The following is a 23,906-nucleotide window of genomic DNA, read 5'->3' on the forward strand; positions in this document are numbered from 1 at the left end:
AGTGGGGAACCCGGCCACCCCGGGCACAGAGGCGCCACTTACGTCTTCGTGGCCGTAGGTGCAAGCCAGGTGGAGAGGCGTGTTGCCGTTGTTGTCCTGCACCTCGGGGCTGGCTTTATAGTGCAGGAGCAGCAGCTGCCGAGAGAAGAGAGCATGCAGGTGAGGACCATGCTTCCTCGGGCAGTGCGGCCTAGAGGCTCACGGGGGAGGTCGCACCTTGCTACCTGCAACCTTAGTGACCTACGCTACAATTAAAAGTCCACCCTCATGCTCACCCTTCCCTTTAAAACGTGGAGAGATTAAAGAACAAGGCCCACAGCCCCACCCTCCTTCCCCAAAGCCACCACGACGTTTCACATTGACACCAAAGGGCTTTGTCCAGTGGGCCCACAGGGAGGTGCCGTGGCCTAAGACACATGGCCCACCCCAGAAGGCTGCAGCAGGGCCAGGTTGCGATGTAAGAGCGTGACCACGACGCAGCTGCGCGAAGCCAGGCTCCTGGGAGCACGGGCACGGGGATGGCACCCCGCTCACCGTGACACTCTGATAGCCCTTCTGGCAGGCGAGATGCAGGGGGGCAGAGCCGTGATAGTCCGTGGCGTTCACCACCGCGCCTCTGGAAACCAGGAGGTCAATGAGGGAGGCCTGCCCTGCAGAACAGAGGGGTTTTGCCATGGAGAAGGAAAGAGCAGGGGCTCTCCGGACCCTAAACCTGGAGTCCCATTATTTTGCCCTCTTATTCTCTGGCAGGGGACATGCCAGGAAGTGTTTTTCCCCTTGAGAGGAACCCGAGCTAACATCGAGTCAGACTCTAGATTCAGGACACTCTGGGGTGGACCCCCCCTTCCCCGCCACTGGCCCTCTGGAGGGGGCTCAGCTCTGGTCCACATTTCAGGAACAGAAGGTAAGGGAAGAGAGTCTTAGATATCCACAGAAGAGTCCACAGTTCATTGGTTCACAGGATGGAATACTGTGCAACCATTAAAAAAAATAGCAAAGACCCTGGGCATAGCCCAGGACATGGGCCCTTCCACCCCTGACTCTGCCGCCCTCTGTCAGTCAGGCCTCTGCTGGGCCACCCCGGCTCCATCCCTTTCAGGCAAAGTAGCCCAACCAGAGGCCAACCCAGGACCACATACCACAGAGGGCGGCCACATGGAGCGGTGTGTGACCCCTGTCATCTCTGGAAAATGGAGTGACAATGGAGGGATCATTCAGCCTCCTAAAAGAGGAAGAAGAGGGGGGAAACCTAGATGGCTCAGTTGGCTGGGCATCCAACTCCTGATGTTGGCTCATGTCATGATCTCAGGGTTGGGAGATCAAGCCCAGCATTTGACTCATGCTGGGCACGGAGGCTGCTTAAGATTCTCCCTCTCCGGGGCGCCTGGGTGGCTCAGTGGGTTAAAGCCTCTGTCTTTGGCTCAGGTCATGATCCCAGGGTCCTGGGATCAAGCCCTGAGTCAGGCTCTCTGCTCCTTGGGGAGCCTGCTTCCTCCTCTCTCTCTCTGCCTGCCTCTCTGCCTAATAAATAAATAAAAATCTAAAAAAAAAAAAAATTCTCCCTCTCCTTCTGTCCCTCCCCATCCCTACTCTCAGTCTCTCTTTCTAAAAAAAAAAAAAAGAGAGAGAGAAAGATGGAAGATATAGAAAAATACACCCTGGAGGCCTGGGTGGCTCAGTGGGTTGAGCCTCTGCCTTCCGCTCAGGTCGTGATCTTGGGGTCCTGGGATCAAGCCCCGCATCGGGCTCTCTGCTCAGCAGAGAGCCTGCTTCACCTCCTCTCTCTGCCTGCCTCTCTGCCTACTTGTGATCTCTGTCTATGTCAAATGAATAAATAAAATCTTTGAAAAAAAAAAAAAAAGAAAGAAAGAAAAATACACCCTAGGAATGGCAGGGAAAAGTCTCTCCCTTCTAGAGTCCTGGGGCTAGCAGACCCATCTCAGGGTGTGAGCCAAGCTGGATATCTTCAACAGTGTCCCAAAGCTCATCCAGCCCCTGCTCGGTCTCCTGCAGGGTGAGGCATCTGGTTCCAGCGTCCCTCCCCTACCCATCCCTGTAGGCTCTGACACCCAGCAGAACAGCCCGACAAGGGGAAGGGAAACCACAACAAACTAGTGGAGACATCTCCCCGGGCCTGTACCTCCCGCATGCCACACGCTGAGCCTCCGTGGGGACCCTCTTACCCGGAGACGAGTTTCTCACAGTCATCACAGAAGCACAGAGGGTGACACATCCTTTGGACGGCATCTTTATCTTGGTCATCTTGGCTCAAAAGTCTCTCCACTTCTTTTTGGTTACCCGCCGCTATGTGCTACAAAGGGACGTCAAAAATACTATCAAAGTGAAGGAATTCTTCTCTTCTTCAGGCGTGAATGTTTGGAGCCTCCTTACAGAAACATGTATCTGGGGGCGCCTGGATGACATGACTGGCTGTCTGGGATGTGTTCTGAAATAATCTGGGTGTACAGGGAAAGCAAGTCGGGAATGGAGACGAAACAGGAGAGAGATGGCCACGTGGCTGTGCATTTATATTCTCTACTTCTGCAAATGTTATAAATCATCCGTAGCTTAAAACGACAACAGGACAAAATTCCCAAAGCAATGGTCGGGGAGGATCATGCCTCCTGAAACCTCAGGGTGGATGCAGCCTCCTCCCTAGAACACACCTCCGTCCCATCCTCTTGGGTCCTAACAGAGCCTTGGTTTGGGGGGAATGAAAATGGCTGCATTAGCAAGAGAGCCCATCAACAAACAAGGCTGTCGTGCAGGGCTCAGCCCTGTGACTCCTGGATGTGTTCCTCTCCGGGAGGGAGACGCTTTGGGGAACACGCTGCCCCAGCCCTCACCCAGCCCTTGCCGACCACCCGGGAGGGCACCTCGCTAGCCTCCCAGGGGTCGGTCACATCTGAGCAGGGAGCCGCTGCGTGCTGAGCTCTCGCCCTGGCACGTGCTCCCATGAACGTCGGCAACACGGGTCCCCAGAGCCCAGGAGAGGAATCAGTTCTACTGAGACCACCCAGGGGGGCACCTCGGAGCAGACCCTGACGAACAGGTGGAGAGAGGACAGCCCGGGCACAGGGCTCCAGGCATGCTGTCCCTCTCAGTCACGGCACAGCACACCCTGGGGGAGATGCACAGACGTCAAACCCCAGCACCCCGACCACCCTCTCTGACCATCAACATGAACTTCGGTGTTGAACCAAGCACATCCCCCTGACAGATGCTGGAAAGAGCTTAGAGATTCGGAAAAACGAAATGTCCCTCACATGCCTGTATCCTCAAGGGACGTGCTGGTGTCTTACCTTAAACAGACAATCAATGGGAGTTGAAGTCATCTGAGACAGTAGGCTCATTCTCTGCTTCAGGAACAGTCGGTCACCAAATCCCTCAGACTCCTGCAGGAAAAGCCCAATAATCTATTTTATCAACTTGTCACAACGTGTCCATGCAGATCCTTCCACAGAGAGAACCCGGGAGCAGTCCTGGCTATTTCCTCACAGAACAGGGTCGGCAGAGCCTTTCTCCCTGGGCCAGAGAGCAGATCCTCACCGGGCTGGGAAAAGTGCTTCCTGTCTGTCCCCCCAGGAAGCAGCTGCTGGTGGGAAGGGGGCTGGGGGCACAATGCCTCTGTGCGCCTGTGTGGAATGGGTCATCACTAAGTGTGGAATGTAGCACGTTCACACCATCCTCCTCCAGATGGAAGCCTGGTTTGCCCTGGCCTCGTCCTCTCAAACCACTGTCCTACAGCCTGCAGAGCCCTAGCCCCTGCCACTTTATCCGGGCATACAGAGAGGACAAACATCTGACAGACTGTTCTAGATTTCTCAGTGTTACCCAGCAAGAGGGAGAGAAGTCTTGCTTTCTGAACATCCTTGCTAAAATAGCAAATGAAGCCTCTGCCTTCAGCTCAGGTCATGATCTCAGGGTCCTGGGATCGAGCCCCACATCCAGCTCTTTGCTCAGTGGGGAGCCTGCTTCTCTCTCTCTCTCTCTCTCTGCCTGCCTCTCTGCCTACTTGTGATCTCTGTCTGTCAAAAAAATAAATAAAATCTTTGGGATGCCTGGGTGGCTCAGTAGGCTGAAGCCTCTGCCTTTGGCTCAGGTCATGATCCTGGGGTCCTGGGATCGAGTTCTGCATTGGGCTCTTCGCTCAGCGGGGAGCCTGCTTCCTCCTCTCTCTCTGCCTGCCTCTCTGCCTACTTGTGATCTCTGTCTGTCAAATAAATAAATAAAAATCTTTTAAAAAATAATAAAAAAATAAAAATAATAAAATAAAATAGCAGATGAACAGGGCAACCCTTCCCGAATCCCATAATACACTGGGGTCTCTCCTAAATAAGAAACCCAGGTCTCAGTGTTACAGGTATTGTTTACTTAGATACACAAATCTAAAAACACATCCTTCTCTATGAAATAATCCCTAGCGAGACAGTTCAACACTGCCCAACCACATGCAACTTGACTGATGACAAATGAACCTCCTCAAAAAAGTCTCCATGGGAGGTAAGGGTGGTTTCTACCCCCAGCCAGCTGCTGCCAGAAGAACTCACCGAACCCTGACAAAGGTATGGGATAAGGCCCATCACAGCTAAGTTCTGACGCAGAGATCCAGCTAAAAACAGGGCCTGGGTGGCACCTCAAGGGACGGCCCCTTTCTGGGGTCTTCTGTCAGCACGGTCCCTCACACTGGCAGCCCTAAGAGCGTTAAACACACACCAACCCCCCAGAATGAGAGCCCATTTGCTGCCAGCTGTTAGTTGCTATATGAAGCTCTAACAACCTGTTTTACTCAGTGATTTGTAGCCAAGCAGATTAGGGTCAGAGAAACGTGAAAGACACTGTCACGTCGGTAAATGTCGGGTTTCCTTCCTCCTCTCTGGGTAACTATATAAAGAGCAATGATGAAGAAAGACAAGTCCTTGGGGCCTGAACCTTCAAGGAGAAATGACCTACTGGAAGAGACAGTGTATCAGCTCAGATCTATTTGGGGAAAGGGTATGTATTATTTATGAGAAACCCAGTACAGTGAGAAAGACCAGAAGCCCACACAGCTGGAACACAGAAGGGAACCGATTCTTTCAAGGTTTTCCCTGGTTTTTGGTCTACAAAGGCTAAACTAGCGTCATCCCACTAATGCTCATTTTCAATAAGCTAGTCTTTATTTACAAGACTTCTAAGTCTTTATGCTTAAAGAATGTATATATGGTCACCTCAGGTATAATTAGATATTAAGGGGGGAATTTCTGTGAAGCTACATCATGGCCTATAAAGAGGCAATAGGAAGACAAAATTTGATTTACTGATATTGAGTCCTGACGGCTCTCCAGAAACGTCACCTGCTGTGTGGAGAGCCACCTGAGCTCCTTCCCCAGGAAGGGACACGGACACATCACACTGGCCTCACACCTTCAAAGATGGAACTGTACTGAAACAGGAAGCCAGTCAGCAGCTAAGGCTGACCAAGGCCAAGGCAGAACCTCAAGGCTGGCATCACAAAAGACAAGGAAGCCATGACACCTGTTCTGTCAACACAGGTAAAGAGCATCTCTCAGGCCTGCCCCACTCAAGGCCCGAGGGGCTGGCTCCACGGCCAGCTGTAAGGATAAGGCACACCTTGTCCTGACACCTGATGGGACCAACTGCCCCCATCCAGGAAGGCAGGACCAGGAGCAGGGGCAGACACCTCAGACAAGAGGGGCACAATGGGCGGTGTCCCCACATTGCCCACAGAAGCCATCCACGCAGGATGCCCCAGAGAACCAGGAAATAGAGACACCCAGATGCGGGGGTGTTGGAAAAGCAAATTGAGGGCAGGAGTATCAGTTCATGCTTCAAAAAGGCACTTCCAAACCCCCTAGTTCATTCTTGAAAACTCCTACCAAGAGGTGAAACATACAGCATCACCTTCAGTGTAGACAAAACATGGACAGAAACTGAAGAGATATGGACTTGCGCAAGGGCAAATACAAGTGCCGGACTTGAACCAGCACCAGCACAAGAGGGGCCACCCCTCAAAACCTCCCCAATCCAGGGGCGCCTGGCTAGCTGTCGCTGAAGCACATGAGTCTCGATACAGGGATTGTGAGTTCCGGCCCCACAGTGGACGTCGAGGTTACTTAAAAATAAAATCTTAAATAAATAAGTAAAAAAGAAAAACCAAAACAACTCTTCCAATCCCACTCCGGATGTTGTCTGAAGTCAAAGTGGGTGTTGGAAGCCGACCGGTGCTGTGTGGTCAGCCACCTCCTTCCGCTCTGGTCAAAGGCTCCAAGCCTTCTGTGGCTGCCTACAGGCCACAGAAAGCAAGCAAGCAGGGTGGCGAGCAAGGGGACGGCAACCCCTCCCTCCAGGCGACAAGGGGTGCCCCTGAACCCATTGAGAGGCATCAAGCAATTCTTACCACCAGCCTATATGCCAGTAAGAGGAGCATAATCTCAAATTTCAGTTAAAAATACAATTGGAGAGGGGTGCCTGGGTGGCTCAGTCAGCTAGGCACCCGACTCTTGGTTTCAGCTACGGTCATCATCTCAGGGTTGTAGGATCGAGCCCTGTGTCAGGCTCCTCACTCACCATGGGGTCTGTACGAGACTCTTTCTCTCTGTCTCTCTGCTCCTCCCCCTGCTCATGCACACTCTCTCTCTCTAAAATAAGGAGGGCACGCGATGTGATGAACACTGGGTGTTTTATACAACTAATGAATCACTGAACACTACACCAAAAATTGATGATGTACTATATGCTCACTGACTGAATTTAATTTTTTTTAAAATTTTTTAATTAAAAAATAAATAATAAATAAATAAGTAAATAAAATCTTTTTTAAAAAGTTGTATAGGCACCAAAACATTAATAAGTCATCCCCAGCTGGTGAATTTGAAAGAGGTATTTTCTGTCTTCACTGCAAGTGTATACAGCTGTCCCTTGAACAACAGAGGTCTGAACTGCACGGGTCCACTTGGATGAGGACTGTCTAGACACAGTACATTCCTCTAAATGCAATGTTTTCTTTCTTATGATTTCCTTAATAACATTTTCCCCCAGCTGACTTTATTGTAAGAGTACAGTATAGAATACATATAATAAATACAGTATGTGTTCCTTGACTATTTATATCATCAGGCCTCTGGCCAACAGCAGGCTACTGGTAGTTAAGTTCTTGGGGGATCATGAGTTACACGCAGATTTTCAACCACGTGGAGGGTCAGCAACTTTAACCCCTGCGTTGTTCAAGGTCAACTGTATACTGTAAATATTGCTTATAAGCAAGGATTAGTCTCCCAAGCAGAAAAACAAAAAACAAAAAACTATCCTTATAGGAAAAAGAGTGTAAAATGCTATATACAGTAGAATTTAAATAACGTGAAGTGCACATGGATGGGAGAAAGATGGGAAAACACATAAAGATTTTAATAATAAATGATCTCACCCAAGTGCACCTATCTGGGCAGATCTCTGGTTTTTTCCAGCTGTTTTAACTTATCATTACTTGGGGAGATTCTAAGATCGAGGGAATGCTCAGTCCTCAGGACACCTGGTGTGCAATACAGGAATCTCTTCACCTTATTACTTTTTTTTTTTTTTTTAAGATTTTATTTATTTGACAGAGAGAAATCAGAGCTAGGCAGAGAGGCAGACAGAGAGAGGGGGAAGCAGGCTCCTGCTGAGCAGAGAGCCCGATGTGGGGCTCGATCCCAGAACCCTGAGATCATGACCTGAGCCGAAGGCAGAGGCTTAAACCACTGAGCCACCCAGGTGCCCCCACCTTATTACTTTTAACGCTGCTGAAATTCTGCACATACTGTCACATTTTGCCAGCTGGTGCAACAAGCTAGCAACGCGATCTTGGTGTAAGATCTCACGCGTCACATAGAAATACAAGTGCCTCCCCTAAGGAACGCTCACCAAGAAAATCATAATAAGGCTGGTGAGTCCTAAAACTGCATTATGTCAATAATCCCATCTCTCTTTTTTTTTTTTTAAAGACTTTATTTATTTATTTGACAGAGAAAGATCACAAGTAGGCAGAGAGGCAGGCAGAGAGAGAGAGAGAGAGAGAAGCAGACTCCCTGCTGAGCAAAGAGCCCGATGCGGGGCTCGATCCCAGGACCTGGCATCATGACCTGAGCCGAAGACAGCTGCTTAACCCACTGAGCCACCCAGGCGCCCCAATAATCCCATCTCTTGCCTAGATATCCAAACTCATGGTTTCTAGCTTCTCCCTTCTGCCTATGTGATTTTTTTTTGAGGACGGCAAGGACTGACAAAGCAGGCTTTTAACTATGAATCCCGGCCATATTCTGCCAACTTGCACACCCAACTTGGGTGCTTGACGTTTCAGGCTGCTGGATGGCTGTCAAGACCCACAGTCCTTAGACAGCAGAGACCCTGTTCTTGGGAGACCATTTAAGAATCCCCCTCCCCCAGGGCGCCTGGGTGGCTCAGTCAGTTAAGCGTCTGCCTTGGGCTGAGGTCATGATCTCAGGATCCTGGGATCAATCCCCACATCGGACCCCCTCTCCCTCTGCTGCTTCCCCTGCATGAGCACTCACTCGCTCTCTCCCTCTCTCTCAATCTCAAATAAATAAATCTTGAAAGAAAAAAAAGAACCACCACCCCCTCTCCACCTGCCAACCTCAGAACCCTACCAAAGGTGCCCAGACACCCACAAAGGAAGGCCAGGGCAGGAGGGATCTTACGGGCGGCTTAACGGAGAGGCTTCCTTGACGAATATATTCGATCGCAGCCTCAATCGAAGTCAGGCAGTACCCCAATTCATCTTTTGCTGAGCTGCTGAATCTGAAGTTTTTGATGTAACTCAAATTTGCCATCCTAACAAAAGGAAGAAAAATATTTTCACTGTTGTGGACCCAATTCGCACATCTCCAGGGACAGCGCTACGGGGCGTGAGTGACTGAAGTTGGTTAGCTCCAGGAGCTCTGACACTGCCCACTTAAGCCCTGGAGCAGGTAAGTAAAACTTCTTGGTCCTTTCCTGGAGTATGCCAGTTTTGAAAAAATCGACTACTGTAAAGTGAACCGGGGGCTCCCGTCAGAAGAGGACAGGCTTTGGAGCAAAACAGAAGTGGAGTCAGCATCCCACTCAGTCACTGACTAGCTGCGTGTTTCAGAACAAACAACATAAGCTCTCTGGGCCTCAGTTTCCCCATCTGTAAATGGGATGATGGCCACCGTCTGCAGAACGAAGGCAGCGCAGACACAGCCATGGATTCATAAGGGGCACGCGATTTCCTGGAGTTATGCTAAAACCACCCCAGTACAATGCTGCCATTTTGCAAAAGTATTTTAAGAGAAAATATTACCAATTGGGGATCTCTGTTTTCACAAGCAAATACAACAGGACCGAGAGCAGATCATCAGCACACATCGTCTCCAAGTTAACTGCAGTGGGAGGGCGAACACATGTTCAAAGCCATCATGAGACCAACAAGTACGTCAACTCCCCACCATCATCCAACCCACAAAGCCACAATCCAGTAAGACTACAAATCAGGGAGAAATTCCATTGCACAACCTCCCTGACAGTGTCCTGAACTGATGTCCCATTTAAGGGGAAAGCAAAAGCCCAGCATTCTCAGAACGTGTGTAAAAGAAGGAAATTCCAAGCAGACCCCCCCTCGCCACCTCCCAGGAGGTTCAAGTCTGTGAGGGCAGACACAAGGGGAAGGTGCGCCCACCTCTTTCCTCCTGAGATCATTTCCATTTTATACACTGCCAAGTCTAATGCTCACATTTAGCTTCTTTTAATTTTTTCCACATTTAAATTTTAAAGAATCCACTCACATGTCTAAAAAAATCTGAGTAGCACAAAAGAGCAAACTGGGATTTGGTTTCTCCCATCCCTGCTGCCCGATCATCACCCAGAGGTTACTGCTGTTGCTGCCCTCCTAACCTCCCAGAGACAGCCCAGGAGCTCACCACCAGGCATACAGACACAGAGCTGCCCCCCCTTTCTGGAATGCTGTTAGAAGTGTGCCACATACACTCCCTTTCATTTCACTTAATGCGCTTTGATGATCACTCCCTATCTGCACACACAGATATGACTCCCCCTTACTTTTTTCTTAGCTTCTTCTGCTTTACTGTTTATAAGGGAAAATTTTAAGCAGACACAAAATTAGGAAGAAGGGTCTAACGTACACTTGAACCCTCGTGTCTCCATCACCAGCTTGGATCATTTTTCTTTAAGATTAAAGGTTTGTAGTTTTGGCCAAAGAATTTTGTCGCTGGAACACAGCTGCAGAAGGGGGCTGGTGAGCAGTGTGGCCCTGGACTAAAGAGCCAGCAGTGAATGTCCTGATGGGGCCATACACCCACGCCCCAGTGCCATGACAGGTTCTAGAGAATGCATGACAGGAAGTTTAAAGCCAATCGTACACATTGTTGTACCTTGGCAAGCTCGGACTTGCACTGTGGACAGTGTCATTCTGGAAACAGGAAGCTACTGAAAAGGCAGGTTCTCAAAGAAACTGTGCTACTTGGATTCTGATCTATAGACCAGCTGCATGGTGCCTGGGCAAGCATGGGGAAGCCTGGATGGTTTGAGGTCGCTACTTCTGCGCCATTATTCTCTTGCCCTATCTTGCCTATCCTACCCCTGGTCCCCCGTCGCTAGGCACCCACGCATCAGAACAGACTCCAGGGTGCTGATGCAGGGGTGCTCTGCGGCACATCAGCCCATCTGTGTGACCCTTAAGGATGACACTGCTCTTTAACAGACTTTCGCACCTGGACGTAAGTGTCTGTGCCACCATCGGGTCCCTCCCCTGAGCACAAACCTCTCTGGCTGGGAGACTGGGTTATGAGCTGCACCACCTTTCGCAAACAAATCAGCTTCTGCTGTGGGGAGGTGCATTTGTTCAGCTGGGCCAGCTCTCTCTTTGCACGAGGTATGTTGAAGCTGCAAAATAATTTGAAAAGTGACAATTTAAGACCACACTAGGCGGGCCCTTCTTAACTGATCTAACAGCACACCTCAGATTTACTCTGCTTACGACAAGCCATATGTAAAGACAAACGAAAAGAAAAACTCGGGCTCCAATCAGAGGCAAGACTCAACACCTCTGAATGTCCCATCCAAGAGGCAGAATGGTAGAACATTAGGGAAAAATAAAATTAAAAAAAAAAAAAAAATCCTTAGCAGGTGCCTGGGTGACTCAGTGGGTTAGGCCTCCGCCTATGGCTCAGGTCATGATCTCAGGGTCCTGGGATTGAGCCCTGCATCGGGCTCTCTGCTCAGTGGGGAGCCTGCTTCCCCCCTCTCTCTGCCTGCCTCTCTGCCTACTTGTGATCTCTGTCAAATAAATAGATAAAATCTTTGAAAAAAAAAAATCCTTAGCCCCAGAGTGAGATAGCTCAAAGGGGTTAAAACAGTCTCAATGTAAATACTTCATAAGACATTTTGTACCCCAAAGAAACATAATTTAAAAGCAGGCACCCGTCTGGCAGGCGAGGTGCGTGTCTATATGTGGGACCCACCTGGGCGAGCAGTGTGCCTGTCAGAGACCAGCTATGCGAAAGTCCCGCCCCTTGAGCTCCAGCTGGCCGCAAGGGCAGGAGGGGGACCCCTGCCAACCCCAGTCCTTTATCTTGGGTCACAAGGAACTGCACTGCTCCTCGGAAGGAACCGAGTCAAACCAGGGTGCGGTCCCTATGGCTGAGAGCCCTGTTTCCAGAAGCAGAGGCCCCAGCCCCCAAGGGGGCCGAGCTCCAGCGGCACACACCCTTACCTGCACTCAGGTTTCACGCCGATGTCCTTCTGCTGAAGATCCTGAAGGCTTCTTGTGATTTTGTTAAAGGCAGCGTCCTAATGGCAGATTTTTAACGAAGCTTCAGATTTCTTACACAGCTAAGAATAAAAGGCTTCCAACCGGGATGATGGGGATTTAGGACGTACCTCGCTTGCCTCCATGGTCCCCACATATTTAAAGATCAGATCATAAATATCGTGCTGGACGTACATCTGTGGAATCAACGAACAGACCACAGACGGCCATTCCGAGGGTGCAGAGGGGACAGGGGACTGCCCCGCCCCTCCCCACCCCTGCTCCTCTGTCTCCTCTCCCTGCTCTGGCCTGGCTTCTTACCTCCACTGCCTGCTTTAGCAGGTTCATCTGGGCCTCCTGCTTGGCAAGCATTTTCTGCAGGACGAGAAGGTAACGTTAAAGACCTTGGACTGGCATGTGAGCAAACTGCAGTTCTCTCTTTTGGAAGTCCTGACGCTTACCAGGTGAGAGTCCCTCAGAAGCTGCTGGAGGCATTTGGTGTAGAGAGCGTTCACCGAGTCCTGTGTAACCCAGAGCAGAGAGACAGGTCACTCAGGACCCAAGGGCCCCAACACAAAACCCAAAATGTGCCACACGTCCCAGAGTGAGAACACGTTGCCAGATGTACTTCCCGGCGGACAAGCTTTAAGTCCTGATACAGGCTTATCAAATAAGTTATGTGATTTTTTTTTTCAACTTTTTTAAGTGTAGATGCATTAAGGGCAAGAGAGAATTTCCCTTGGGATTCACACGGGTGATAACAATATTCATTATACTCTGTCACGTTCAAGTTTTCTGCAGTGGCTCCTACTAGTTTCAATGTTAGAAGGAAACATTTAAACAAGGCTTCCAACAGGGGAGGCAGCAAAGTTTCAGGGTACACTGGGAGGGAGCCCCTGTGTTCTTGAACTGGCCTGAGCCAGGTCACCCTGGCAAAGCAAGACACAGCTACTGACTATGTGTTGACGGAGGCTCTTTCTTTCACATTCTCTGAATGTTCGCTGGAAAGAAGCAATGCTCCTGTCAAATCTCTCTGCGTGTCTTCCCAAAAACTCTCTCACATCTTCGATGGTTTTCAGGGTAAACGGATCTGAAGATGTTGAAGGCTCTTCTGAAAAAGAGACAGTGGGTCAAGCTGGCCGAAGCCTTCCCAGTTTCCTAATGGGGGAAGTACCACATCCTTTGCCCTGGTCCCCCATGGTCTGGAGCCCCATCTTCCAGCAGAGAACAGGAATTATTTCAAGATACTACCCAAAAGCAGCCTCATTACAGGACAGCTCAGGGTCCAGAGAGCCTGGCCCTCTTGAAGCCCTTTCCATGGACAAAACAATTTGAGACTGCAGGGATGACCTAAGAGGCTCTGGTGAGGAAGACCGGATTCCTGGCAATACAGGACTCAGAGTACATTCAGCACATTGTTATCTCAATTTCCTGGAACAACTGAAGAATTATTATTTATTAAAAATAATGAGCTCTCAAAGAGACACAACAGTGGGGCTGGGTGGGCAATAATGACCTTAAGAGCTGGCTCTAACATTGAGGCCCGGTGTCAAAGCCAGGGCTGCCACCCTGCACAAACTCCAGTGGACAACATTCACACAGAGGTCTGTATGAATATCACCTCCCGGAACTGTGTAATGCCCAACCTGTGCAACCATACACAGCAGCCCCCAGTCCCATTGTCTTAGCTCAAGATGACTTTTTGATTAAGCTCTGGGGAATTACTCTAAAGTCAGGCAGGCTTCTAGCGGGCTCTTGAATATTTTATGGGACGTTTATAAACAGCTATGTCAGGAGGAAGTTGAATACAGTTCTCCAAATCAGGGGGAAAGGGTTTTCTCCCAGAATACCTGAACTCTCTCTCTTTTCCAAAGGATGGGCTATACACAGTATGCTGAAACTTTCTTCTTTTTCATTGTAGAAAGTTTCTTCAAAGAGAATGGGCACTGATAGAAGACAGGCAAAACCAGCTCCTAATTTAATCCTGTTTCCTTGAATAAAGACATCCTGGAACAAGAGAACAGTCACTGCAGCAGCGGCCAGGGGTGACCGACGAGTCCCCCTGGCAGCCCCCGATAGGACACTGCTTCCGACCTGCCCTCCTTTGTTTCCGTGGGGCTTTACGGGTGCGGGGGGAGGGCATGAACACTCTTCCATTACACTTTTTGATACTAAAATGTTTTCTTTCCTCTTTGTTCACACTGTAGCTACAGCTGATCCTTTTTAAATATTGTGACAGAGATGCATTAAGCTGGTCCTTGGAGCCTTAAGAAAACCTGTACCCTCTGGGAAAGGAGGAAGAAGGCCCTCCTGGAATGGCCTGGCGGGCGCTGCAAGGGGACGCGGACGGGGAAGGGATGCTGCTGTCCCTGCCACATTCGGCACTCGGGCCACAGCTGGGGTGCCCAGGCAGATGAGATGTGATAAGCCTGACTCCTCTGTTCTCCTTGTAGATTTGGCTTCCCCAAAGAGAACAAACTAACAGTGACTGGCGGGGCGAACAGGGCTGCTGACTCTCCCCCCTCCCCAGTGCCAGGCTGGTGTCTAGGTAACCCTGTGTCATGTCCTGTCCCTCCTCTCCCCCAACAGGGCCACACAATCCCTGACTGTCAGGTCTGAGGCACTCACCAAATGCACCTGGCCCCATGCCAGTTCCAGCGAGGAACAGAACATCCCCCTCCCAGAATCTCTCTACCTCCCCTTAAAAAATAAGAAAATGTGGACCCCAATGTTACCCAAAGGTAACATCAACAATGAGACAGACTGACATTATGTGTCTCCGGTCACAACACACGCAGAGTGATAAAACGCCCTCCCGGCTTCGAGGGAACCTCCGAGAACCCCAGGCTGAGGGAGAGTGTACAAAGCAAAGCCGTCCGTGTCATGGAAGACAAAGACAGCCCGAGGACTGCGCCAAGTCACAGGAAACTAAAAACACCAGTAACTGAAGGCACTGCAGGACCCTGGATCTAAAAAGACCCAAAAAATCTACAAAAGGGTATTATCTGTATAAATTAGCATGATTTGTATGAGGACAGCATGTTGAACAGTTCACTTTCCTGAGTGCGCTCACTCTGCGTAGTTATACAGGAAATGCATGTTTTAGAATAAAGGGACATAATGTCTGCAACTCACTCTTTTTCGAAAAAGGTTCAGAAAAAGCAGTAATACCGTGGGGGGAAAAGGGGGAAGAAGGACTGATAAAAACAAATGCAGCCACAGGGCTTACAGCTGACCAACCAGGGGAAGAGCAGAGGAGAGTTCTTGGGGCTTTCTCTAGGTTGGAGATGATTTCAAAAGAATGTTTTTTACTTATTTTTTTCAGCTTTCTTTTTTTAATTTTTTTTTAAATTTCTTTTCAGTGTTCCAGAATTCATTGTTTATGCACCACACCCGGTGTTCCATGCAATACCTGCGCTCCATAATACCCACCACCAGGCTCACCCAATCTCCCACCCCCCTCCCCTCCAAAACCCTCAGTTCGTTCCTCAGAGTCCACAGTCTCTCATGGTTCGTCTCCCCCTCCGATTTCCCCCAACTCCCTTCTCCTCTCCATCTCCCCATGTCCTCCGTGTTATTCCTTATGCTCCACGAGTCAGTGAAACCATAGGATAACTGACTCTCTCTGCTTGACTTATTTCACTCTGCATAATCTCCTCCAGTCCTGTCCATGTTGCTACAAAAGTTGGGTAGTCATCCTTCGGCTTATTTAAGTTTTAATAACACGCCTGTTTTTTTGTTTTGGCTAATTTAAGTTTTAATAACATGTTTTTTAAATAATGTTTTTAAAAAAGTTAAAATTCACCCCGGATGTCCTGTCTGTGGCCAAGAAACTGATGAGCGCTCAAGAGCACGGGGATAACACAGGTCAGCGACAGGACCCGGTGAGGCGTTCCACAGATTCCCTGATTCACCATCAGGAGGCCCTTGAACTGAAGAGGAGATGACTGGCCCTCCCCACCCCACCCCACCCCTCCTCCCAGGCAAAGGCCCAACCAGGCCCTGCTCAGCTACTACCTCCTCTTTCCTCAAAGGCAGGGGGCCTGCAACCCCCCGCCACATCAGAGCTATCATTTACCACAGGAGGGACAGGGAGAGACACGGGACCCCCTGCCCTCCCCACCGACTCCCAAACACTGAGTGAAGGACGCTGGCTGACCCACAAAGAAGTGAATACCTTTCCATTTAAGGTCTGGAAATGTTCTTCCACGGGGATCAAAATGTAGGACTCAAACTGACAAGTGGACTGAATGCTGCTCGACAAGCTTCCCTTGCAGGGCACCAGGACCTGCAAACAGTAGGCAGAGTAAAGAGTGCGGGAGGGGCCACTCACAGCTCCAGCTGGGCACCCCCTGCCCGGAATGCAGTGGGGACCTACTGGCAGACAGAACCCAGCGACGGGAGTGACAGACGTCCTGGTGGCAAAGCCATGACTCCCCAACCTGGGCAGAGGCCAGGCGCGGCCCCCCCAGGCTTGTTCCCACACCCGCTGGGTCCCCCCCGCCCCCACAGCCGGGTGCCCCAGTCTATTCTCAACAGACTCGGGGACAACTCCAGAGGAAGACAGGGCAGTTTGGAAAGAAGAGAAAAGTCAAACTAAAAAGTCACATGCAGGGACACCTGGGTAGCTCAGTTGTTAAGCATCTGCCTTCGGCTCAGGTCATGATCCCAGGGTCCTGGGATCGAGCCCCACATCGGGCTCCCTGCTCATCTGGAAGCCTGCCTCTCCCTCTCCCACTCCCCCTGCTTGTTGTTCCCTCTCTCGCTGTGTATCTATCTGTCAAATAAATAAAATCTTTATTAAAAAAAAAGTCACACGTAATCCCGCCACCTGAATGAGGAGAAACACTGACCCTTGAAGACAGTTTCCTTCCCTGTCTTTTTTCTCGGCTATTTTTTTTTTTAAGATTTTATTTATCTATTTGACAGACAGAGATCTCAAGTAGTAGAGAGACAGGCAGAGAGAGAGGAGGAGGAAGCAGGCTCCCCACCAAGCAGAGAGCCTAATGCGGGGCTCGATCCCGGGACCCCGGGACCATGACCTGAGCTGAAGGCAGAGGCTCTAACCCACTGAGCCACCCAGGCGCCCCTCAGCTATTTTTAAGTCCAGTTGCAATCAGTTTGTAATAGGAGCTGCAGAAACAAGGTTTCCTAGAACAGATCCCCACCTCCACCAAGGTGTCTGGGGATGCTAGACTCTGTCCTTGGGGCGGGCTCCATCTGAGAGGCAAACAGCTTCCGCACTAGCCCCATTCTACAGATAAGGAAACTGAGGCTCAAGGGAGCTAAGGAACCTGTCGGGGTCTCGTGGCCCTGACGCAAACTTCTGCCACTTCCTGGAGCCAGTGTTGGAGGCTCAGCCCAGAGCCCGCTGGAGCTCAGCCTCTCCCCACACAGATGGACAGGCCAGCGTCTCAGAGCAGAAGGAGGGACTTGAGGCTGGAAGAATGTTGACAAAATGGCCTGGCCCCTCCTCAAAGCATCAACGTCTCGATCTAACTATCAGCTTCAGGAAGTATCCTGAACAGAGGACTACCATCAGCACCACCCCCAGGACTGCAATAGGCAAGAGCCAGAACCCGGGGAAATTCTCCAGGACGACGGACCCCAATGAACAAACTACAAAAACACAAAGAAAGAAAACAAGGAAAGTGGAAGATGAAACGAAAAAGCAGTGGAAGACGGTGGAGGCAGTTTCCCAAGGCCACCAGTATGTCAATGCTGACCATGCCTCACACCCCGGGCCGCGTGCCCCTGTGCACTTCACATTAGCTCAGTGGCGAGGAGGAAAGACGGACGTGGAGACTCATCCGTCCAGTGTAATGTGTGGATCTCCTCTGGGTCCTGCTCTGAACCACCCCCCTGTGAAACGGACAATGATGAGGTGATTTGGGAAATGTGAACAGGGACTAGATGTGGACAATACTGAAGAACGATTAGGGAAAGTTTTAGCTGTGATCGCAGCATTGGGGTTGCCTTTTTTTAAGAGTCCCTGTCATTTAAAGACACATTCCTAAGTATCTACAGATGAAACTGCATGACGACCCAACATAATTTTCTGGGATTTGCTTCAAAATAATCCAGTGTCCGAGGGTAGAGGGCAGGAGAGGGCAGAAATGACCTGGGATGGGCCAGCGAACGGATCACTGCTGAAGCTGGGTGACAGGTGCATGGGGCTCATTATGTTACCCTTTCTACTTGGATCGTATGTTTGCAACTGAGCTCAGTCACTAGAGCACACGACTCTCTATCTCGGGGTTGTAGTTTGGCCCCCAAATCTGGCATAGAGATTACTTCTTTAAAAAAAAATTCGTTCTGGGGTGCCTGGGTGGCTGTTGGTTGAGTGCTTGCCTTCGGCTCGGGTTGTGGTCCCAGGGTCCTGGGATTAAGCCCCACATTGGGCTCCCTGCTCAGTGGAGAGCCTGCTTCCCCACTCCCTCTGCCTGCCGCTTTACCTACTTGCGCTCTCTGTCAAATAAAAGAATTAAAATTTAAAAAAATTTAAAAATCATATTAAAATAATTTTAAATTTGGGGCACCTGGGTGGCTCAGTGGGTTGAGCCTCTGCCTTCAGTGCAGGTCATGATCTCAGGGTCCTGGGATCGAGCCCTGCATCAGGCTCTCTGCTTAGTGGGAGCTCTCTCTGCCTGCCTCTCTACCTACTTGTGATCTCTCTCTGTCAAATAAATAAATAAAATATTAAAAAATAAATGAATAAATAAAATAATTTTAAATTTTACTAAAAGTGAAACTTAAAAAGGGGGAAAGACAAAAATAAAATAAAGAAAGAAAAGGTAGGCTCTCAGATATAAGCCTGAATTGGGAAGCAGCCTCCTCATGGCCCAGATAGCACAGGGAGAAGAGCCTGGGGAGCGGGGGTGGGGGGCTGGCCAAGGGCACAGGAACACCATGAACCAGAACTGGGGGGTATTAAACACCCAAACTCAGGAAGGTCCAGAGAAGGTCCCACACCTGCTTTGTGGATGAAGGAGTCATAACAGCATCATGTGAGAGACCAGGGACTTCTGAGGTGCTCTGGAGAAGCTCACCCCAGCTGTTTAGCTGTCTGCCTCCCTAACTGTCTGCTTCCCTAACTTAAAAGTAAGACTGGCTCCTGCTACACTGTATCCCTGTTACCAATCTCACTGTTTGACATTCAGTAGGTGCCCAATCAATGTTTGTTGAGTAAATAGGGATCCTCCAATATCAAGGACCCCCACCCCCCACCACCAGTTTTCAGGCAGACAATACCGCCCAGAGCAGTTCTTTGCAAGCAGAGGCCAGCGGTTGGGCTCTCTGGCTGAGAGGGAGGGTGAGGATGCCAGCCCCTGGGGGCGGGGGACTGGAGCAGCTAGGAAGCTGCCCATAGGAGGTGGGGTCAAGTGCAAGTGCCTTCGGGGCTCTCCCAAGACGGTGCTTCAGACTTGGAGATGTCAGGGGCACCAAGGCCTATGTGGAGGACACAAAGTTTAGAGCCTCCGAGTAGACCGTAAGTGGGGGACCTGCTTATTTTAAAGCTTAACGATAAAACTTTTCATTCTAGTCCCTTTATAAAGAATTCTTCAATAACAGTAAAGGAAAGACAGTAGAAGAGAAGCAATAATCAGCATTCGTGACACTACTCCAGGATCCCCTCCTAACTCCGCAGCATTAGGGTGATTTCTGTCCTGACACCAGTTCTTCTGAGCGACCAATGGCCAGCTTCTGGAATTCCCTGAAGTCACGCAGCGTTCTTCACTCATCTGTGCAATCCTGGAAACCCGGCACGGTGCCTGGCTCCTAGCGGATGCTTAACAAATTTGTTGGTTGGCTAGATCTATGCCAAACAAATCCTAAGAACTAGAATGTAGACCTCAGTGCCCTTAGCTGGCCCATTTAGGTATTGTACTTCAAAGTTCTTTGGAACTTGGAAGACACGCTGACAAGGTTCCCAGGCTAGCCCGCAAAAGCCTACATACCCCATAATTAAAAGATCACAACAGGGGCGTCTGGGTGGGGCAGTCAGTTGAGCCTCAGACTCTTGATTTTAGCTGGGGTCATGATCTCAGGATCATGGGATCAAGCCCCGTGTTGGACTCTGTGCTCAGTGGGGAGTCTGCCTGAGAGTCTCTCTCCCTTTGCCCCTCCCCACCATGCCCGCTCTCTCTCTCTCTCTCAAATAAAATAAATAAATCTTAAAAAAAAAATCCAAATAAAAGGAAAAAATTTAAACTCCCTCTGTAATTTTTGTTTCTACTATAAGCAAATGGACCCACCCCTAATCCACCTGGGAATCCTGGAGGACCCTCCCCCTGCCACCTCATGGACAAGAGCCCCAGGGAGGCAGCAGGCTTGTCCAGCCCACACTGAAGAAGCCACAGTATATAATTAGCTGGGTGCTAATTAAATAGAACAAGGGTGACTAGCAGAAGCGGTGTGGGGGTGTTACAGGCCTCTGTGGCTGGAATCTGGGGAACACGGGGAGAAGCAGCTTACCCCGTCTAGTCAGAGAGCAGGTGATGGTGGGAGGCGCCCGCCTGAATGCACAGGTATCCCAACCAAAGGAAAGTTTTGGAAGGAAGTCAACCTGGAGGAGCGATGGGGCAGGCGGACGGAGCAATCAAGCTGCACCCTCGGCTGCCACTCACACTGTCTGTGAGGATAGGGGGCCAGCGGGCTAGGCTTTAGGAAGACATGTGAGGGGCAGCTGACCCTGGAGGGGAGGGACACACATGTTTAAAACTGATGATTTCTCAGTATTTTAGAGCCCACTAAATGACTCTGGTCCCCGGGGCCGATTCAAAGGCAGCCAAACTCGGCCCGATGGCCAGGCCCCAAGGAAAGAAATTCAGCATTCACCTGCTGAGGAGATAGGGATACCTTCGTGGAGGCAGAAATGATGTGTACTCTTCCAGAGGTGACTGGAATATTCTTTTTTATTCCACCAACAGACGTGGATGGGGCACTACTATGGATTAGACCAGGAGAACGGAAGCCCCCATCACACAACCAGGAGAGGCAGGAGCTAGCTATCAACGTCTGACTGGGCTGAGTCGGGCAGCAGTAGCCAGCTCCTGCCCATGAAGACTCCTGCTGAGACGTTGGCCTCACGGATTCTCCCACCTACTGACGGCCACGACGTCAGTGTTGCCAAGTGTGGGCCCCCGGCAGCTACCCGTGGACCCCACAGATCCCAGGAGGGGCCAGAGAAAGGACGTAGGACACCACTGGGAACTCGGATGGCACAGTTTAAGAAGACTCTCCTGTTCCTCGGTGTGGCCAAAAGGAAGGTAACCAAGAAGCCAAAGTTCTTACTCAAAATTGCCCTTTTGTTGAGGTGAGCTTGAGCAGGATTCCACTATCTGCAGTTGGGAAAGCATCTTCCTGCAAACACAGTGGTGAGCAAGACAGACAGGCCCCTCACAGTATTCACAGTGTGGCATTTTCTTTTTTTTTTTAGACAGAGAAAGAGAGAGCGAGTGCGTATGAGCTGGGGGGCAGGTAGAGAGGGCAAGAAAGAATCCTGGGCAGGCTCCACCCCCAGGATGGAGCCTCACTTGGGGCTCGATCTCATGACCCTTAGATCATGACCTAAGCTAAAAATCAAGAGTTGGACGCTTCACTGACTGACTCACCTAAGTGCCCCCCACAGCGTGGCATCCTTAAAGAGCAAGAGAAAGTTACACGTAGTCTGCTCTTCTCCAGACAGCATTTTTTAAAATGTTATAGAACAAAGATGGGGAGGGAGTATTTCCCAAATTTGTTTAGTCCCCCACCGTTAACTTGACTGCTTTGTATCCTGTATTTCTTCTCTGGGACACGTACCACAACTGTAATTAGGAGGTATTTGCTCGGAGCGTGACCATCTCTCCCAATAGCATTTCAGCTCTATAAAGGTAAAGATGGTGATGTTTATTCCCATTTTTTGCTGAACCCTCCCCATCAAACATGGTACCTTCCCCAGAGGAGCATTTCATAACTACTGTGAAATGAACAGATGATAATGTCTCTGGTGAACTTTATATGATTTTTATTTTCTTGTTGGAAACAGCTATACTCTCCAACTGTTTTTTTTATACACACACATATATATATGTATACATGTACACACACACACACACACACACAATGAACTTTATGACCTCTAAAAACCAAAGTAAAGTAATTCTGGGAAAAACATATGAATCACAAAACCAATCCTAAAAATTGGAAGGAACCTGGAAAAAGCAGTCTTGTGGTGGGCGTGGGACAGAGTGAGCAAAGTGAAAGTCAGCTCCCGGTCTCCAGACAAGGCACCTGATAACCCAAAGTGAACCTGAGCTACGCTGACTTCTCCTCTAGCTCAAATGCTTGGCCATGAAGCAGGAACACAGTACGAGAAGAGGACAACACACAAAAAAGAAACACAAAGGCAAGAAAAAACCCCAAAACAGAAAAGCAGCAGCACAAAGGCAGCAAGTGCTCTGTGTGGCGCGGGGCTGTGTGCACCAGACGGCCACCAACGTCACGAGTGAAGAGCCCGCCACCCTGCAGGCAGCAGATGGCCCCACAGACATACTGTGGTTCCTCACGTGCACCCCTCAGCCTGCCATCTGGATGCCTCGATTAGATCACTGGTTCTTCCTCTTTAGGAGATGCCTTTCAAAGCTACACACAAATGTGTTCACATGTTCCCTGATTCTATGCAAGTGAGCACACACCTCACAGACAAGGACCCATGATGCCCTGAGGGAAATACACTTTCTGCCCCCAAGAAGCTCTCAAGGTCAACGTAGAAAGAGAGAAATAGATGAATACCCCAAGATCAGTGTCCACGGGGAATGTCAATGGTGTCAACAGAGAGAGGATTATACCCAAGGCTGGTGCAGAGGCAAGAGGCTTCCTGGAGGAGGCAGCTCATGGTGGTACCTCTCTGCTCGTTCTCGTACTGAGCATGGTCTGGCACTTGTTACACTCAGCAGGTTTGTAACTAACTCCCTGTAAGCTTAAACAAAGTCTACGGCATTTCTGGCCTTATCAACACTGCCCGGTCCACACCTATTGGAGAAGGACGACCCTCAGGATGGATGCACTTACAATGCCATGGGTTTGGGCCACCTTGCTGCATAAGTCAGGACGCCACTTTTGAAGAGCCAAATAGAAAGGATTTTTCAGGAGATCTTCATCATACAGAGCCATATGGACTTCAGATGGGGCAAAGAGAGTCTCCTGGGACAAGGGGAGAAAAAGCAGTAAATGACCACTTTCAGATTTATATAACACAAAAAAGTCCTAATCTGACAGTTTCTAAAAAGCATCTCCAGCATGTACTATTCTGCTCTACGGGAAATATCAAAGATAACCCACCAATTCCAAGATGACTTTTTTACTGGTCAACTGCAAAAATCATGTTCAGAAAGCTTGTTCACGAGCGTCATGATCCCTGCATGGGGCTCCTTGCTCAGCGGGGAGCCTGCTTCTCCCTCTCCATCTGCCCTTCCCTGCACTGACACACATACTCTCTCTCAAATAAGTAAAATCTAAAAAAAAAAAAAAAAAAAAAAAAAAAACTTGTCAAACTCAAAATCATTGCAAAAAGTAAAAAATGGCCATTTTTAGAACATCCTACATGACCAGAATTATATTTTAAAGATATGCATATATTTTAACGAAGTATGTCAAGCATACACAGAAATACAGAGGAATAATGCAAACCCACCACCCAGAACTACCCAATCTCAGCATTTTGCCATGTTTGCCTCAGATTTTCTTTTAATAAATAAAGTATATTGGAACAGACTGGAGGGGTGTGGGTGGCTCAGTTGGTTAAGTGTCTGACAGTTGGTTTCATCTCAGGTCATGATCTCAGGGTCATGGGATCGAGCCTCACACAGGGCTCTGTGATCGGTGCAGAGTCTGTTGGAGACTGCCTCCCTTTCCCCCAGCTCCTCCCCTGCTCATGCTCTCTCTAAAATAAATAAATAAAATCTTAAAAAAAAAAAAACAGACTAGAATCCCCCTGTGCCCTCTCTGATCTGGTAAATACCATCACACTAAGGATCAGGAATTCAACATATGAATGGGGAGGCACAAAAATTCAGTCCATGGCATAAGCTAATTTTCCCATTGTCCCATTTTCTGAATGGGACACTGGCCAATAATGCTA

The 23,906-nt window shown here is 49.5% G+C and overlaps 1 protein-coding gene across 4 annotated transcripts in view; it reads right to left on the reverse strand.

Moving 5' to 3' along the window:
• Positions 1-23,906, reverse strand: part of ANKRD27 (ankyrin repeat domain 27) — a 49,041-nt gene that overhangs the window by 17,656 nt on the left and 7,479 nt on the right. For 3 of the 4 annotated variants that reach the window (XM_080829664.1, XM_080829663.1, XM_080829665.1), the window contains exons 2-17: positions 22,838-22,969; positions 15,960-16,070; positions 13,633-13,789; positions 12,739-12,893; positions 12,244-12,303; positions 12,104-12,157; positions 11,914-11,979; positions 11,747-11,823; positions 10,796-10,917; positions 9,320-9,398; positions 8,697-8,829; positions 3,303-3,395; positions 2,184-2,311; positions 1,140-1,222; positions 535-650; positions 43-135 (exon numbers count right to left, since the gene is read on the reverse strand). In XM_080829664.1, coding sequence (XP_080685790.1) covers positions 43-135; positions 535-650; positions 1,140-1,222; positions 2,184-2,311; positions 3,303-3,395; positions 8,697-8,829; positions 9,320-9,398; positions 10,796-10,917; positions 11,747-11,823; positions 11,914-11,979; positions 12,104-12,157; positions 12,244-12,303; positions 12,739-12,893; positions 13,633-13,789; positions 15,960-16,070; positions 22,838-22,939 — 1,629 coding nt within the window. In that variant the 5' untranslated portion in view covers positions 22,940-22,969. The remainder of the gene's footprint in view (positions 1-42; positions 136-534; positions 651-1,139; positions 1,223-2,183; positions 2,312-3,302; positions 3,396-8,696; positions 8,830-9,319; positions 9,399-10,795; positions 10,918-11,746; positions 11,824-11,913; positions 11,980-12,103; positions 12,158-12,243; positions 12,304-12,738; positions 12,894-13,632; positions 13,790-15,959; positions 16,071-22,837; positions 22,970-23,906) is intronic. The other variant, XR_013968368.1, reaches the window with a different exon arrangement.

The sequence above is a fragment of the Martes martes genome, assembly GCF_963455335.1.
Source record: "Martes martes genome assembly, chromosome: 17".
Taxonomy (NCBI): domain Eukaryota; kingdom Metazoa; phylum Chordata; class Mammalia; order Carnivora; family Mustelidae; genus Martes; species Martes martes.